Here is a 15,860-nt window from a genome sequence, read left to right on the forward strand (position 1 = left end):
AATCTTTGCAAGCTATTGCTTTTCCAACTGCTCTATTGTCTTTTCAGCCACGAGTTTTGTATCAGTTGGATAGGATTACTCCAACACAACTAGAGAAGTTTCTAGAGACTTGTAGGGACAAGTACATGAGGTAAGAGTTTAGCCTGGTACTTTCAACCCCAATTCAGTATTTATTGCTTTGTTTGCTATCTAGGAATGTATTTTGCTATTTTTACTGGATGAATGGTGGTTCTGTTGTGAATGCAATACAACTAAAGAACAAGAAACACTTGGCCCAAATGACATAAACATTGCAAGACAAAGGTAGAATGCCAAAAAAAAAAAGCATTGCCATCTACAAGTGGGTTTGTTAAGGCAGACATGTTCCCGTCCACCCCCTCTTGCAGGATATTGTTCCAAACCTCTAAAGAGTCTGTGCAAAATAATATTTGAATAGATCATTTTCAAATCCATATGAATATTGATGGTTATTCTTGATCTATGCAGTCTGTGAAGAGCTATGTCACACTTCGTGCTAACATGTTCTTGAATCTGTTATACATTTGTAGGAGACTCTTGTTTGTTATTCTTGGTCTCTAACAAGACAGTGATCATGTGGATGTTTTCACATTTTATTATCCATTGAGAGTTGTTTCATTTACGTAGACTCCTTGGATTACTTCATTGGCACGCAGCCATTGGTGACATCTGCTTTGTGGCCCCATGCTCACCTGCATCACTTTTTCGCTAGTATTATTTCTTTTTCTAGAATATTCATGTATATGTTAAATTCTTAACATAACTATTTAAAGCAATTACCAGTTTTCTGCTTTCAGTTATTAGGATCGCTTGCTTACATTTGTCTTAAGTGTTCTTAAACCTGAATTGCCTCTTTTACTGTAGTAGGTTGTTTTAGCATAGTATATTATGCTGATCTGACAACTGAAGGATGGTACCCTTGGAAAGGATCTAATTGCTATGATGATTTTTTTGTTTGTTTTATAGACTATTGTCATTTTGCCAGGAGAAATCTCTCAGCTGGGATTTCAGCAATTTTGGGGTAGATATGACATGAATGTAGAGAGATCTGCAAATAACAGCAAAGACAATAACCACTCCTTAAATAATTTTGTTTTACAGTCATCCAGAAGTAATTCCTTTAGATGTTACAAGCTAAGTCACAATTAGAGAGCGTTTTTACTTGGTAAGAGCTCATCAAGGAAAACGCAAGAAGCAGCTACAAGTTAGATTGATTTAAGAAGCAGTATTGTGCTTTAAGTTTGGAGGTTGTATTTGCTCTAGAAAAGCAGGTCACATTGCACTCTTGTGCACACTGAAGAATGCTAACTGTAGGATCAATAAAATTGTAGGGGAGAATGTAAACCACCCTTCATGTCTCTTTTTGAGAACATATGGTGTAGTGTAGTGTTCTTTTTTTTTTTTTTTTTTTTTTTTTTTTGTCCTGTAAGGACAACCAGTTCTCAAAGTACGTAAATTTTAGAAAGGGGCAGATGTGGGAATGAGGCCATTACATGCATAACTTGAAAGGAAAGCATTAATATCTGGATTTTGTTCTCATTAAAAAGTAATCTGCATAACAATTTTCTTTAAGAAGACTTAATAAAGGTCTCTCATGCTTAAACACGTAAAGGGGAGTTGCCCTGAATGGGGAATCCTGAATCTACTGCTTGATGCTTAGGAGGAAGAGGACGAACATTTTGTTTGCTGTTATGGATGTTATCCTGGATCTGTATGCCCTGTGTGACAAGACATTTTCTTGCCTTGCGTGAGATCAGTGTCTTCAGTATTGGTGACCTTTTAACCTCTCTCCTGCTAGTTTATTAAAAAAATAAATTAACAAATTTCTCATATATCTACCAGAATAGTTTCTGTCTTAGTTTGCTTAGTATTTTATGCCTTTTTGAATTCTATGTCTTTTTCTGTATTTTTTTTATGAGATAATTTCTTTATCAGGGCACAGATGGAGCCTGGTTCTGCAGTAGGAGCTCTTTGTGCACAGAGTATTGGTGAGCCTGGCACACAGATGACTCTGAAGACTTTCCATTTTGCTGGCGTTGCTTCAATGAACATTACTTTGGGTGTGCCAAGAATCAAAGAAATCATTAATGCTTCAAAGGCTATTAGGTACTAACGTTGTTTTGTTTTTTCTGTTTGTGTAAGTGAAATCTGATGGATAAATTTGCAATGTGCAGTAGCATTTCCCTGTTTTCAGTAATACACTAGACAACATTGAATCCATGGAATACCCAAACAAGAAAAATCTAATGTCTTTCCAACTAAGTGATACTTAGGGCCAGAGAAGAGACAAATTTTATTTTTCTGAAAATCAAATGGGGTAAGGTGGTTACTTATCAAGTTCAATACTCCATTAGGTGTCTCTCATATGTTGTTAAACTTTCTGGTGCTTAGTTGTAGTTGAAGCAGAACTATACCTAGGTATCCATAAAGCCATACTTAAATAATACTAGAATAGTGTGCGCCATAAAAATAGTCACTAGTTGTTGTGTTGTTATCTATCTTGCGTTGGCTTGTTTTTACCAGCCTGAAGTACATGAACAATAATTTTCTTAAATATACCTGAGGAAGCTGAAGGTCTCCTTTATGTTATTAAATACTTCTCTAGATGATGGGATAGTTTCCATAAGGCAAGCTGTAATTCAAATTGCCATCTGTAATTTAGCTGAGCAATTTCCTAACTTTTTTTTTGTATGTTTATTCTTTGTAGTACCCCTATTATAACAGCACAGTTGGACAAAGACGATGATCCTGATTTTGCCCGCCTGGTTAAAGGAAGAATTGAGAAAACTTTATTAGGAGAGGTAGGAAAAATTGTATTATTGCTAATGCTTTAAATGTAAACATTAGCCAATTGCTATGGGGCATTTTAACCATTTTCACATGCTAACTGTTTTGTCCTTATCTCTTAAAGATTTCAGAATATATTGAGGAAGTGTTTCTTCCAGACGATTGTTTCATCCTAGTGAAGCTGTCTTTAGAGCGCATTAGACTACTGAGATTAGAGGTGAGTTGTTCAGTTCTTATGCAGAATATGCCCTGGGTAAGTTCCGAAGGGTCTCTTAATCCTGTCTTAGAAACAGAAGTCAGACCAGAGGAAGTTAAAAAAAGAAAGTGAATGAAGGATGTCCTGCGGCTGCAATACATGTGATTATTTTTTTTCCCTTGTGAAGTGAATAATTTTTCCTTTATTTGGAAGTGAGATGCTGTTTCTGTCTGTTAGTTAATATATAGGCCTGTACCCTCAGCATAGGGTAGTATTTAATGCAATTTATAAGAGTAACCATTTTTGTTTCTTTTTCTACATTACACATTTTTTATATTCTGTTAAAAGACTGCTGCATCTATTTGAGCAGACTTATATATGTTAAAAGAGATACCCTGATGTTTGCTGGCTGACTTTTGCCACAGGTGAATGCAGAGACTGTGCGCTATTCTATTTGCATATCTAAACTCAGAGTAAAGCCTGGGGATGTTGCTGTCCATGGAGAAGCAGTTGTATGTGTGACCCCTCGGGAAAATAGCAAGAGTTCAATGTATTATGTATTGCAGTCCCTGAAGGAAGAGCTACCAAAGGTAAAAACAAAGGCTGTCTCATGCTTTTATGGGAAGTAGTTGGTAATAATAATTTGGGCTTCTATGGCAGGAAGAGAAAATGATTTTTGTCAGTATCGACAATGAAAAGAGCCTGAGTACATAATTCTTAGATTGTAATGCTACTGCTTTACAGCTGAAAAAAAGCCTCTGTTACTAATCTTTATAAGTAAAACTGAAGCCTCCATACATTACTTACAACATTTACTGAAGCGTTCTGAGTGCAGCAGTTGTATGAAATAGTTACATCTTCTTTCAGCTGTATCTAGAATTGAACCATGTGACAGTATCTGGCATTTTTGCAGCTTTCTGTGAGAAGCCTGTCTACTTTGGATTTTAAAAATGTTGATAAGTGTACCTTATTATTGGCAGGATGTCCTTTCAGTTGTGTGGATCTACCACCATTCAGAGACTCAGGTCTGGCTGGGAGGATATCTGGCATAAAATATAAAAAGCAGGTAGTGAGTAAGGTTTATAGTACAGTGTGAATGTCACATTTGCACTAGTGTATTTAAGAGCAGGAAATGTTATTTTGTATGTATTTTAATTGAGCATTTACTCCAAAGATTGGAGCTTCTAAATCGGTTTGAATGCTGATAAGGGTTACAGGTTTTTACTGAATTACTGTACACATCAAAGTTACTAGGGTTTTTTTGTTTGTGAAGGTTGTAGTGCAAGGTATACCAGAGGTTTCCCGAGCTGTCATTCATATTGATGAACAAAGTGGAAAGGAAAAATATAAACTTCTAGTTGAAGGTGATAATCTGCGAGCTGTTATGGCTACTCACGGAGTGAAAGGAACAAAAACGTCCTCTAACAACACTTATGAGGTAATTTTCAAATGGTTACCATGGGGTTTTTCCCCGTAGCATCTTTATTACAAGTGCTTGTTTGTACTCAAATGCAGCAGTTGATATCTAGTCAAGCCTGATTTCACTAATAGTTGTCAGAATGCATTAACACAAGAGAATAATTCAACCGGCAGCACTATTCTCTTCAAAGAAGCTTTTTCTATAAATATTTTCAAAACAGAGAAATGCAAAAGGGTAGTAATGGAAATGGAGTATTATCTGATATCAGATGGTATTTGTTCCAGGAGTATACTTGCTCCAAGCATTTGGTTCTGCATTCATCTAACTGAATCTCTTGTGTAGGTAGAGAAGACACTAGGAATTGAAGCTGCTCGGACAACCATTATCAATGAGATTCAGTATACAATGGTGAACCATGGTATGAGCATTGACAGGAGACATGTTATGTTGCTGTCTGACCTAATGACTTATAAGGTTTGTAACCATGCTTTTCCTAAATGTTTCACTGGCCTCTTTATACAAATTAATTTTACCATGTTTGAGAAGGACAGATGAGCTAGGGAGATGAAAATCGGTTATAGATTTAAAGACTTGTAAGTTGCACTGACAAAATACTGTTGTTTGTATATCAAACGAAATGCTTAATTAATCTCATTCTTGGGGGGCAGGGCAGGGGCAGGGAGAAGGTCTATTTTGACTGAAAGCAAGTTGATATAATGAGTAGGGAATCATAATTTCATATTGGAAATAAGAATCCTAAAAATTGTGGAATGAAAATCAACTGTTTGGGTAACCATGCATGCAATTTAAGGCTTGCTGTGCAGAAAACCACATGGGGTGTGGTTCATAGCAGCTGCACTGTATATGAGAGTCAAAGGATACAGCCATTACAAATAGAATCAGATTACACATAAAGTATGAACAGTCTTCCAGAACTTGTTAGTAGAAAATCCTGTTTTTTCCGTATTGATTGCCTTTCTCTCCTTCGCATCCGATATGTTTTTTAGATTTGAGTACACTGAGTGAAGTGAGAGTTTCCACTTTGCCTGCCAGCCTGCAAGGGTTTAATTTGGGTGAAATGGTTGAAGGATTTCTAACTTCTTCCAACACTGTAGGGCTTTGTTGTACTGAGCTGCAGCAGTCCCCAGGGCTGCCCGTGTGGAGCTGCAACACAATAGTGGAAAAGGGCATCAGAGTGCAGTGTTTTACACTTGTTGGGCTCCTAGCATGCATTCTTTTGTCTGTAGTTCTGACTTGTGCTTCTGTGTACAGTCTGTTATAATCAGGACGTTTGTTAGAAACAGAGGCAGAAATAAACCAAGTTAGTCTAAAAAGCTAATTACTTTTTTTCTGGAGAGTGAAAAAATGAAGGTTTAACATCATCTGTAATCTCCTGGCAGCTAAAGTCAGATTTATCAGTATACAATAGGCAGTAGTTTCAGACCGCACTAAAGTTTGTAACTCAGCAACACGGCCATGTTTATTTCAATCTTTCCAATATTCTTGTTTTAAAAACATAAATCTACTAACCACTTATAACAACTTCTGTTGTGTATGAATAATCACTTCTGTATTATTTAAATATTGATTACTACCAAACTATTAACCTTCAGGATGTTTAACTGTGAAGCAGCATATGATGACGATGTTTTATTGTGGTTAGTAACCTTTTTACTTGCTACTTGTTTCATGTGTGTGTTAGAATAAAATCTACATTTCTTTTGTTCACTTGATTGGCTTCTTTAGCAAACGTAACTGGCCTCCGGCCACTCTTGTGATAATCTTTCCTTGGGTTTTTCCATCAATCAAGGGTGAAGTGCTGGGCATTACTAGGTTTGGACTAGCAAAAATGAAGGAAAGTGTGTTGATGCTGGCTTCTTTTGAAAAGACTGCAGACCATCTCTTTGATGCTGCCTACTTTGGACAGAAGGATTCTGTTTGTGGTAGGTATTGCAAATTCTCTTGCAGTTTGTGGTCCTTGCCCAGCATCTGTAAACCTCTTCAAAGCATTGGATTTTTACCCTTGTTAAGCTTTCTGTTCAGCTTACGTGTCCAAAACCTCAAGTCTGAGGCTGATCCATACTTCTTGATCCTAGAAGTTTGGTGGGTGTTTCTCTGTTTCTCATCTCAATCCGAGATCTTGAAGTCAGTTGGAAATTCGTTGTATGTTTCTTAAAGTAGACTTTTAGTAATTTGGTTTTATTTTTCATCACATAGCTCAGTAAAATACCAGTAAATTTGTTCTACCATCAGTAGTTCTGTTTTTTCCAACTGTGAAAGTTTGTGTATCTTCAACATGTAGAGCTCATTAAGGAACCCAGTACCCCATTCAGTATTTAAGTTTTGTTTTCATTCCTACTAAGAAGTAGGAAGACGTACATCTCAGATAGGGTAGTTGAATATCATACCGTGCATAATGATTGCTTATGTGATTTGTCAGTTGTGCCTAGAAATAAACGGAGAGGCAAAGTTCTTGTCTTCTTCAGTTATTTCTGATCTAATTAGGTAAAAATTGTATGTTTGTTTTTTCTTTTTTTAAATTAGAAGCCTTGTCTATCAGTATTCCATTCATTAACCGAACAGAGAATATCCCTGTCCTGAGAAATTTCTCTTTAAATATATCTGTTCTTCAGTTTTAAAGTTAAGTTCAATAACACCCACTGAATCATCTGTTTATGCAAGGTCTACCATCCTGAAGCTGTTAACCACTCATTTGGAATTTCTGGGTGCTAATGAAGTATAAAAATATGAGTGTGTTATGTTAAGGTTTACTAGTTTGTCTGTATTTCTAGGTGGTCTTAGAAAGCATAGTCAATTTCAAACAGTGCTTTGTTGACAGTATATTTCCTGAATGACTGGAATCTGTTAGAAACCTTTGTATTACTAGTTTGTATTCTAAGAACTCTGCCACTTTCTGGCTGTCCAGCACTCCACATGAGTGGGATTTTCTTTTTTCTTTTTTTTTTTTTTTTTAAATTATTTTCCCATGACTAAAGCAAAGATCCTATGTGAGACTGATTCCATCCTAGACAGTAAGGAAAAGAAAATGTTTTCTCAAAGTCCCCTCTGAGCTGGTAAAATCTTGTTTTGAATAATGTGGAAACCAACTATCTTTTCATGTTGCCTTCTGTATAAATGTTTTAGTTCAAATAAGGAAATGGAATGGACAAAACAGAAAATTGTTGTCTGTCTTCCAAACTGAAGAGATGATACTGGCTTGCTTGTATGAAAAACTGCTGTGCAACTGCCAGACCTGGCCATCACTAGTTATCTCTTTGAATTGCTATGAAAAGACTCTTACACACTTATGGATTTGCATCTCCAGAGCAGGAAAAAAATTATAAACGTTGTCAAGAAAAATGAGTATGTACCCAAAATCAACTATAGGTGCTGAACTGAATGGCATCTCAAATCAGTGCTTCTCCTGAATGTGTGGGTGTAGTTCTAGACTATGTGGCATTTGATTCCCTTTTGTCTTGTAAGATGCTTTTTTCCCTGTGGCAAAATGCGGAGCAGCTGATTCCTGCTTTACACAAAGACAAGCATTTTTTTCTGAGAATTGCTGATGCCACCTTTCAGTGGGCAGAGGGCGGGTTGAAACTAGAGCAGAAGGAGTACATCCCGTTCCAGCAGCATCCACTGTAGTAGCACCATCTGTTGATCTGCCTTCTATCTGCAAGCCACTGCTTAGAGATGTAGTCAATTTACCTTTCCATCCCCTTCCCAAGGAGTAGCCAACTGCACTCTCATTTCTAACATAAGAGTGGGAACTGACAGCTACAGATCACTGCTGTGAAATTCATTTATGAGGGGGTGGTCTGGAAGCGAAGTGTCAAGAACATACTCCGCAATAAGAGTGGTCTGACTGGCTTCGTATCTGCCAAGCTTCTTCCAGCTGAAAGTGAGAGCAGCGATTCATAGCTGTCAGGTGGATGATTAGATCTGCAATAGATTCTAACTGGTAGTGTTACAAGACATTGCAATGGAGGAGACTTGGATGGTCATTAGAGTGGAGTGTGCTGTCCAGCCAGTTGTTCTGCCATCAACATCATTATCTTCACCCATCCGCAATGACTGTCATTGGCACCTAGTATACGTTAATCTGAGCAGATACAGGACATACACTTGGTTTTTAACAGTGGCGTGTTCCATCCAAACGTTTTCTGCTATACATGATTGCTGTCACATGCTGCAAACTATTACTTTGTCCATGAGGTGAAAGGGAGGTGGGGAGGAAGGGCTCCTGGTTGTACACATGGAAGTGTTGCAAGGGAAGAAGGATTCCCAAAATCAAAATGCAGTTTCCATGGTTCAGAGGTTGTCTCAACTTGAAAGGTTATTGTGCAAAACCAGGTAAGTTTTATTTCCTTAGGTGTTAGAAAGGTATTTCCTTTATCGATTGTAACCTGTGTGCTGTAGGGGCTGTACAAGATAGTGGGCCTAAATATACAGTAACTAGCGCATAAGAATTTTATTTTGCATGAGATTAAGTGCATGATATTGCATTATATATATCATAGAATCATAGGGTTGGAAGGGACCTCTGGAGATCATCTAGTCCAACCCCCTTGCCAGAGCAGGGTCACCTAGAGCAGGTTGCACAGGAACGCGTCCAGGCGGGTTTTGAATGTCTCCAGAGTTGGAGACTCCACCACCTCTCTGGGCAGCCTCTTCCAGTGCTCTGCCACCCTCAAAGTAAAGAAGTTCCTTCTCATGTTTAGGTGGAACTTCCTATGCTCAAGCTTGTGCCCATTACCTCTTGTCTTGTCCCCAGGCACCACTGGAAAGGGCCTGGCCCCATCCTCCTGACACCCACCCTTTGAGTATTTATAAGTGTTGATAAGGTGCCCCCTCAGCCGTCTTTTTTCCAGACTGAAGAGACCCAAATCCTTCAGCCTTTCTTCATGAGAGAGGTGTTCGAGTCCCCTAATCATCTTGGTAGCTCTTTGCTGCACCCTCTCCAGCAGTTCCCTGTCCTTCTTGAACTGGGGAGCCCAGAACTGGACACAGTACTCCAGGTGCGGCCTCGCCAAGGCAGAGTAGAGGGGGAGGATGACCTCCCTCGACCTGCTGGCCACACTCTTCTTGATGCACCCCAGGATGCCATTGGCCTTCTTGGCCACAAGGGCACATTGCTGGCTCATGGTCATCCTGTTGTCCACCAGGACTCCCAGGTCTCTCTTTACAGAGCTGCTCTCCAGCAGGTCAGCCCCCAACCTCTACTGGTGCATGGGGTTATTCCTCCCCAGGTGCAGCACCCTACACTTGCCCTTATTGAATTTCATAAGGTTCCTCTTTGCCCAGATCTCCAACCTGTCCAGGTCTCTCTGGATGGCGGCACAGCCTTCTGGGGTGTCAGCCACCCCTCCCAGCTTTGTGTCATCAGCAAGCTTGCTGAGGGTGCTCTCTGTCCCCTCATCCAGGTCATTGATGAATATACTGAAGAGGACTGGACCCGGTACTGACCCCTGGGGAACACCACTCGTCACTGACCTCCAACTAGACTCTGTGCCCCTAATCACTACCCTCTGAGCTCTGTTTTTCAAACAGTTATCTATCCACCTTCCTGTCCATTCATCAAGCCCACTTTTCCTAAGCTTCCCTGTGAGGATGCTGTGGGAGACCGTGACGAATGCCTTGCTTAAGTCAAGGTAGACCACATCTACTGCCCTCCCCTCATCTATCCATCCAGTCATGCCATCATAGAAGGCTATCAGATTAGTCAGACACGATTTCCCCTTGGTCAATCCATGTTGAGTACTTCTGATAGCTTTCTTTTCCTCCACATGCCTTGAGATGATGCCCAGAACGAGCTGTTCCATCATCTTTCCAGGGATGGAGGTGAGGTTGACAGGCCTGTAGTTCCCCGGCTCCTCCTTCTTGCCTTTTTTGAAGACTGGAGTGACGTTGGCTTTCCTCCAGTCCTCAGGCACCTCGCCTGTTCTCCAGGACCTTTCGAAGATGATGGAGAGCGGCCCAGCCATGACTTCTGCCAGCTCCCTCAGCACTCTCAGGTGCATCCCATCGGGGCCCATGGACTTGTGAATGTCTAATTGATCCCTCACTCGATCCTTCTCAACCCAAGGGGAGTCATCTTCTTTCCCTGTTACTTCCCCCAATGCCTGGGACTCCTGACGGTTGGGCCAAGCAGTAAAGACCTAAGCAAAGAAGGTGTTCGGTAACTCCGCCTTCTCCGCATCCTCCGTCATCATGGCTCCTGTTTCATTCAACAGTGGGCCTACAACTTCTCTGGTCTTCCTTTTGCTTCCAATATACTTGTAGAAGCCCTTCCTGTTGAACTTGACATCCCTATGTTCTACTATATGTAGTAGAAATGTAGCAATGGTCTGAGAGCAAAAATACTGAATCTTCATTCATATACATTCAAATTATCAATCAAATCTTGCCAGAATTTTAAGCAAATTGATTTTTATCCTTTGTGCATTCAAAGACACAGCTATTTATTGTTGTTTTCTTAAACATTTATGTGAAGGACAATATCCTTATACTCCTGAGAATGTGCAAAAGCATCATTTGTATCATAACAGTATGCCAAGAATAAAACCACTGGTATCTGATAGCTTGCTTTTAATGTGGAATGTTCTTTGGAAAAGTATACATCAGTAGATCTGGAATATAAATGTGTCAACACATTGCTGTGAAAATGTTGTAGCTATCAAAAAATAATTGGGACAGACTAAATCTTTAAATTCAGAACAAGCACTTTCTGAATTATGAAAATGCAAGAAGTAGTATAGCTAATGTGCCTCTTTCGCTGGGAAGCTGTGGGGGTTTCCGGGAAACCTGGCCAGATTTGACTGAAGTCTGAGCACTGAGTCAGAGACTGAACATGAAGTAAGTTTGCCTTACATCGTCTGCTATTGGCACTGAGTGGAACATGTCTTCTCCGAAAATAAACCCTCTGAAGCTCTTTCATTGCTAAAGAAGGTGTTTAGGTTAGGTTGAATTTTTCCTAACTAACTGTCTAGAGTTTTAGTAACACCGATTAAATAACACACTGATGTGATGACCATAACACTTAATTTTATCTAGTGAAGAGACCTGGGTGTTTACATGTGAGGTTTAAAATTTGATTGGCAATGCATACAGAATGGGCAAATGAAAATAGTTATGTAAATCCGTACTCTGTAGATGTTCAACATGTTTTGATTTTTTTTTTTCCTAGGTGTTTCTGAGTGCATCATCATGGGAATTCCGATGAATATTGGAACAGGACTCTTTAAACTGTTGCACAAAGCAGACAAAGAATCAAGCCCTCCTAGGAGGCCTCTGATATTTGATAATAATGAATTTCATATTCCCATTGTTACATAGCACTTGGATATAATACGCTATAGCAAAACAAGAAATAGCAAGAAAACATCATTTTAGTTAAGAAACATGCATTATCAGTTCTGTCTGTCTCAATAACTGTGAATTGGTAAGTGAAATACCATCGAAAGAATTGCCCAGTTATTTACCAGCTGTTTGTACAGACCCTAAAAAGAGCAGCTTCTCTGCACCAGAGAGTGGAAATAAATTTAAAGTGGATTTCGTCGGACAAAATTGTCTTTTTCATGTGTTAGAATTAAATATTTGTGTTAACATATGGAAGTTGTTATTAACTCAGTATTAGATGTGTCTATTTGGATTTGATTAAAAAAAAAAAAAGCAACACAGAAACCCGTAAGAGTTCTGTGGGCTTGCACAGAGTACATCTGGAAATGGCTTTTCACCAGGAGCTGCAGAGGTCAGTCTACTCTTAAGAACAGAGACTTCAAAATGCTTGAACTGAATCTCTGATTCATTCATACTGGATTAAACTCCAGGAGCGCTGTTAAAATCGTTTGAAATGTTTGCTTGAAATTTTATTGTCTTTTCATTTATCCCAAGGTATTATCCCTTAAATGGGTTTTCTCTCCAGGATTTTGCTTTGGGTTGTACCTACAGAAAGCTGCAGACTGTAAAGCTGTTACTAAATTCTGAGGAGACTGTTACTAGAACATTACAAATTACAAATAGTTTTTCATGTATAGCAGCTGTTTTACTGCTCCAATCTGTAATTTACAGCAGTCTTAGTTCTGGGAAAGTTTCATAATTGAGTAAGGTCATCTGAACAACCTAGCTTTATTTTAACATATAAAGTAGAAATAGAAAGGAAGCTCGTTTCTCTGCATGGACATGAAATAATTTGAAACTATTTTAATCTTTAGCCCGCTAGAGCATTTTCAGAATGAAGAAAAGTTTTTAAATTATTTCAGTGTAGTATGTTTAAATTCACTCTGGTGCTATGGAGGGAAAGTATCTCAGTGTTCTCTTGTCAGCAGTGTTTGGATATGCGGTGTGCTCACAACATCAGTTGAGGTTGGAGAGAAACAAAATAGAGAAAAAAGCTAAAGTTATGCACTAATGAAGTAAAAGGAGGTTGCTGAATCCTCTTGCATTTGAAAACAAATGAGTTTGTGCTACAGTTTGTCTTCATGTAGCAATGGAAAGAAAAGTGTAAAGCTACGTTCAGAGAATGTAAATCTCTTGTTTTAAGTCTAAGGTGCCACTGTGTTTATTTTTAAATCATCCTCCATGCAGAGAAGAGCTGATGTGAAATTATAACTATTCTCCAATTATTTTGTATTTTCAGTGTGACACTAAGATCTACTTCTGCCTAGATTTTGGCAGAGTAAATATTGAGAATGTAGTGCATTTAGTATCTGCTTTAAAAGCCATATATATTTTGCTATCTCCCTTTTAACAATAGAAATTTCAGAATAATTTTAAATTTTCCTTGTGATCTCAGTGAAGCTGCCACGTACTGATTTGTCTGTATAGAAGTCTAGCTTTACTTCTTTTTAAAGATGTAAGTATAAGACAGGTAGAGAAGTCCATAAAACTTTCCTGTGCAAAAGTACTTCACTTTATCATGGGAAATACTACTGAAAGTGCTTGGTATTTTTTGCGAATAAACAAAAGCTGTAAACAGATGGAGTTTGTATTGGAATGAGTAACCACTTCTTTTTTTTTTTTTTTCGTAAATATAGTGAAATGCAGCTATTTAAATGGTGGTTTTGCTCTCTTGTATGTTAAAAGTATTCAGTGAATTACATCCATTATCTTGTCTTTAATATGACAATAAAAAGAGGCAGAGATAAAGAAAATGTAAACCTTGTGTTTGTTTATTGGTGTATTATGTTTGTGTGTAAATAATTTATGGATGGCCTAACCTCCATATCCCTCATTCGCTTAGTTATTAAGACAGTTGAGAATTATTGAGCTTAAATCTCAGGTATTTACAACCTAAATGGATGTGTAATATAAAACCTATCTAGCTTAAAGTAAATCTAAACACATCTTGCCCTCCAAGCAGCTACGTGCTTCATAGGTGTTTCAGCCCAAAATAGATTGTTTACAAGAGCATTCTGAATTAGTAATTATTGCTTGGGCTTTCTGTACAGTCAGTAAACAAATTAGCTGTTGGATTTAGGAAGGACCGGCAGGGGAGATGAGGAGGGGGTGTCAGCCTCTATGTCAGTGACCAGCCGGAGTGCATGGATGTGCGTGGTTCCAACCCAAACCATGATTCTATGATTTTACTCATAAGCAGCTTTTTTTAGGGATCAATTTTAATGGTCAAAGAAATTAAACTTTGGACCATTTCTTAAAAGTTACATTTTTGTTAACCTTCTTATCTTTAGTTCAGGTTTTGCTTTTAAAAATAAATACTATTTTGCACATTTCCCTCTATTTTCTAATTAATGTGCTAATTGAAATTATTTACTATGTTAAATGTAATTTTTCAAGAAATAATTTAGTTTCTGAAAAACTACTAGATAACATTAGAAGCCCTACAACAGAACATCCTAGACGGCCAACGTGTCTTTGCATGGAAAAGTATCACTGATTCACTTATGATGTCTCAGAGTTGTTTGTGTACTTATACAAGTAAAAACACTTGTGAAGGTAATGCTAAAATCTCTAGCCATTAGGTTATGGGAACAATTAGGTACTACCATTGAAATTTAATCACCAGGTGCCCCTAAAATTTTAAACGTCCTTCTTCCAGCTCCTGTCGAACACGGGCACTGAAGATAGAATAGTGGGGCTGCTGAAGAATCTCACGGAAGAGCTGCGTGGTCCATGGTGCAGCAGTCGGGCAGCAAAACCAGCTGCAAGTGGGAGGCCTGAGATGGGAACCCCGATTCCTATCGGCACTGCTGATGCCATATTCTTAAGAAAGAAAGAATTGGCTACCAAAATTTATTAAGTTAATTATGAGTATCCTGATTTCTGATTTTTCTCCATATTTTTCATCTGTTCTAAAACAGATGTAAAGTTTTCCAAAATTGTCAGGCTTAGAAACTCCTTGGTAAGTCATTATTTACAAACTGATGCTTGATTTTTTTTGTTTTGGTTTGTTTTTTTTTTCCCTCAGTGAGGTCCACTGAAAATACTGCTTTACAGTGTGACTTTTCGGTGGTGTCCAGCGACAGGACAAGGGGTAACAGGTACAAGCTTGAACGTAGGAAGTTCCATCTCAACATGAGTTGTTCCCTCCCCGTAGTATTTCTGTTTGATGGGAAGAGTGCGTCAGGTGCAAGAAGTACGCAGGCAAAAATTGTAGTTAAAACGAATTAGTAAACCAATAAGCAGAGAGCATTTTTTTTTTTTAAAGGCACATCATAAAAAAAAAAAAGTACTTTCTTAGTATGTTTATCAGGAAACTACTTTACACATGTCTCTTATCTGCAGAGAGATAAGAAAACAGAAGCAAGTGCTATAAAGGTTTCCTGCTGTGAATGTGGGAAGCTGGGAATTAATCTAGAACTGTGCTGCTTTGGTCCATAACTTGAAGAAATTTAGTATGGAGGGCTAGTCCTTTTTTTGCTTTATCTACGCTTTTTTGGTTGGTTTTTTTTTTTTTAAAAAAAAAGAAAGCGAATGAATGTTGTGTTTAATAAATTAGCTGTAAGTACGATAGAATTTGCTTCCTTCAGGACAAATACTCCTTGATGTCTGACTGTTTGTCACTGTTTCGGTATAAGCTGAAGGAAGTAGCCAGGGATGTCTTTAGAAACCATAACAAAAAGATTAAAGATTTTGACAGTATTTGCATATTTGCCTAAACTCTGTGAATGTAACTGATGAATGTTGTATCTTCAAAACAGTTAGCTAAAGCCACGTATTCAGACCTAGAAAAGTCTGCCAGTAATTAAATATGTGGAAAAAACATAAGGAAATAAGAAAAATTGGCCTGTGTTTTTTAGTTTGTCTAAGAACAGAAAAACTAAAAGGGACCAAATTAGAAAATGTACTAACATTTCAATTCACAAATACTTGGCAGGTTATTTGGATGCGATTATAGTATCGATATAAATGCACAGCAAATTTTTCCTGAGGAATAAACACCAAAATCTCACAGGGCAATCTGAAAGACTGAGATAAAAC

The 15,860-nt window shown here is 38.2% G+C and overlaps 1 protein-coding gene across 2 annotated transcripts in view; it reads left to right on the top strand.

The window, feature by feature from the left end:
* POLR3A (RNA polymerase III subunit A) overlaps positions 1-13,573 on the top strand; it is a 39,277-nt gene extending 25,704 nt beyond the window's left edge. For both annotated transcript variants that reach the window (XM_054205289.1, XM_054205290.1), the window contains 9 exons: positions 48-130; positions 1,954-2,124; positions 2,726-2,819; positions 2,930-3,022; positions 3,427-3,591; positions 4,275-4,439; positions 4,764-4,895; positions 6,232-6,364; positions 11,608-13,573. In XM_054205289.1, coding sequence (XP_054061264.1) covers positions 48-130; positions 1,954-2,124; positions 2,726-2,819; positions 2,930-3,022; positions 3,427-3,591; positions 4,275-4,439; positions 4,764-4,895; positions 6,232-6,364; positions 11,608-11,756 — 1,185 coding nt within the window. In that variant the 3' untranslated portion in view covers positions 11,757-13,573. The remainder of the gene's footprint in view (positions 1-47; positions 131-1,953; positions 2,125-2,725; positions 2,820-2,929; positions 3,023-3,426; positions 3,592-4,274; positions 4,440-4,763; positions 4,896-6,231; positions 6,365-11,607) is intronic.
* Positions 13,574-15,860: the final 2,287 nt, after the last annotated feature.

Source organism: Rissa tridactyla, chromosome 6, assembly GCF_028500815.1.
Source record: "Rissa tridactyla isolate bRisTri1 chromosome 6, bRisTri1.patW.cur.20221130, whole genome shotgun sequence".
NCBI lineage: Eukaryota > Metazoa > Chordata > Aves > Charadriiformes > Laridae > Rissa > Rissa tridactyla.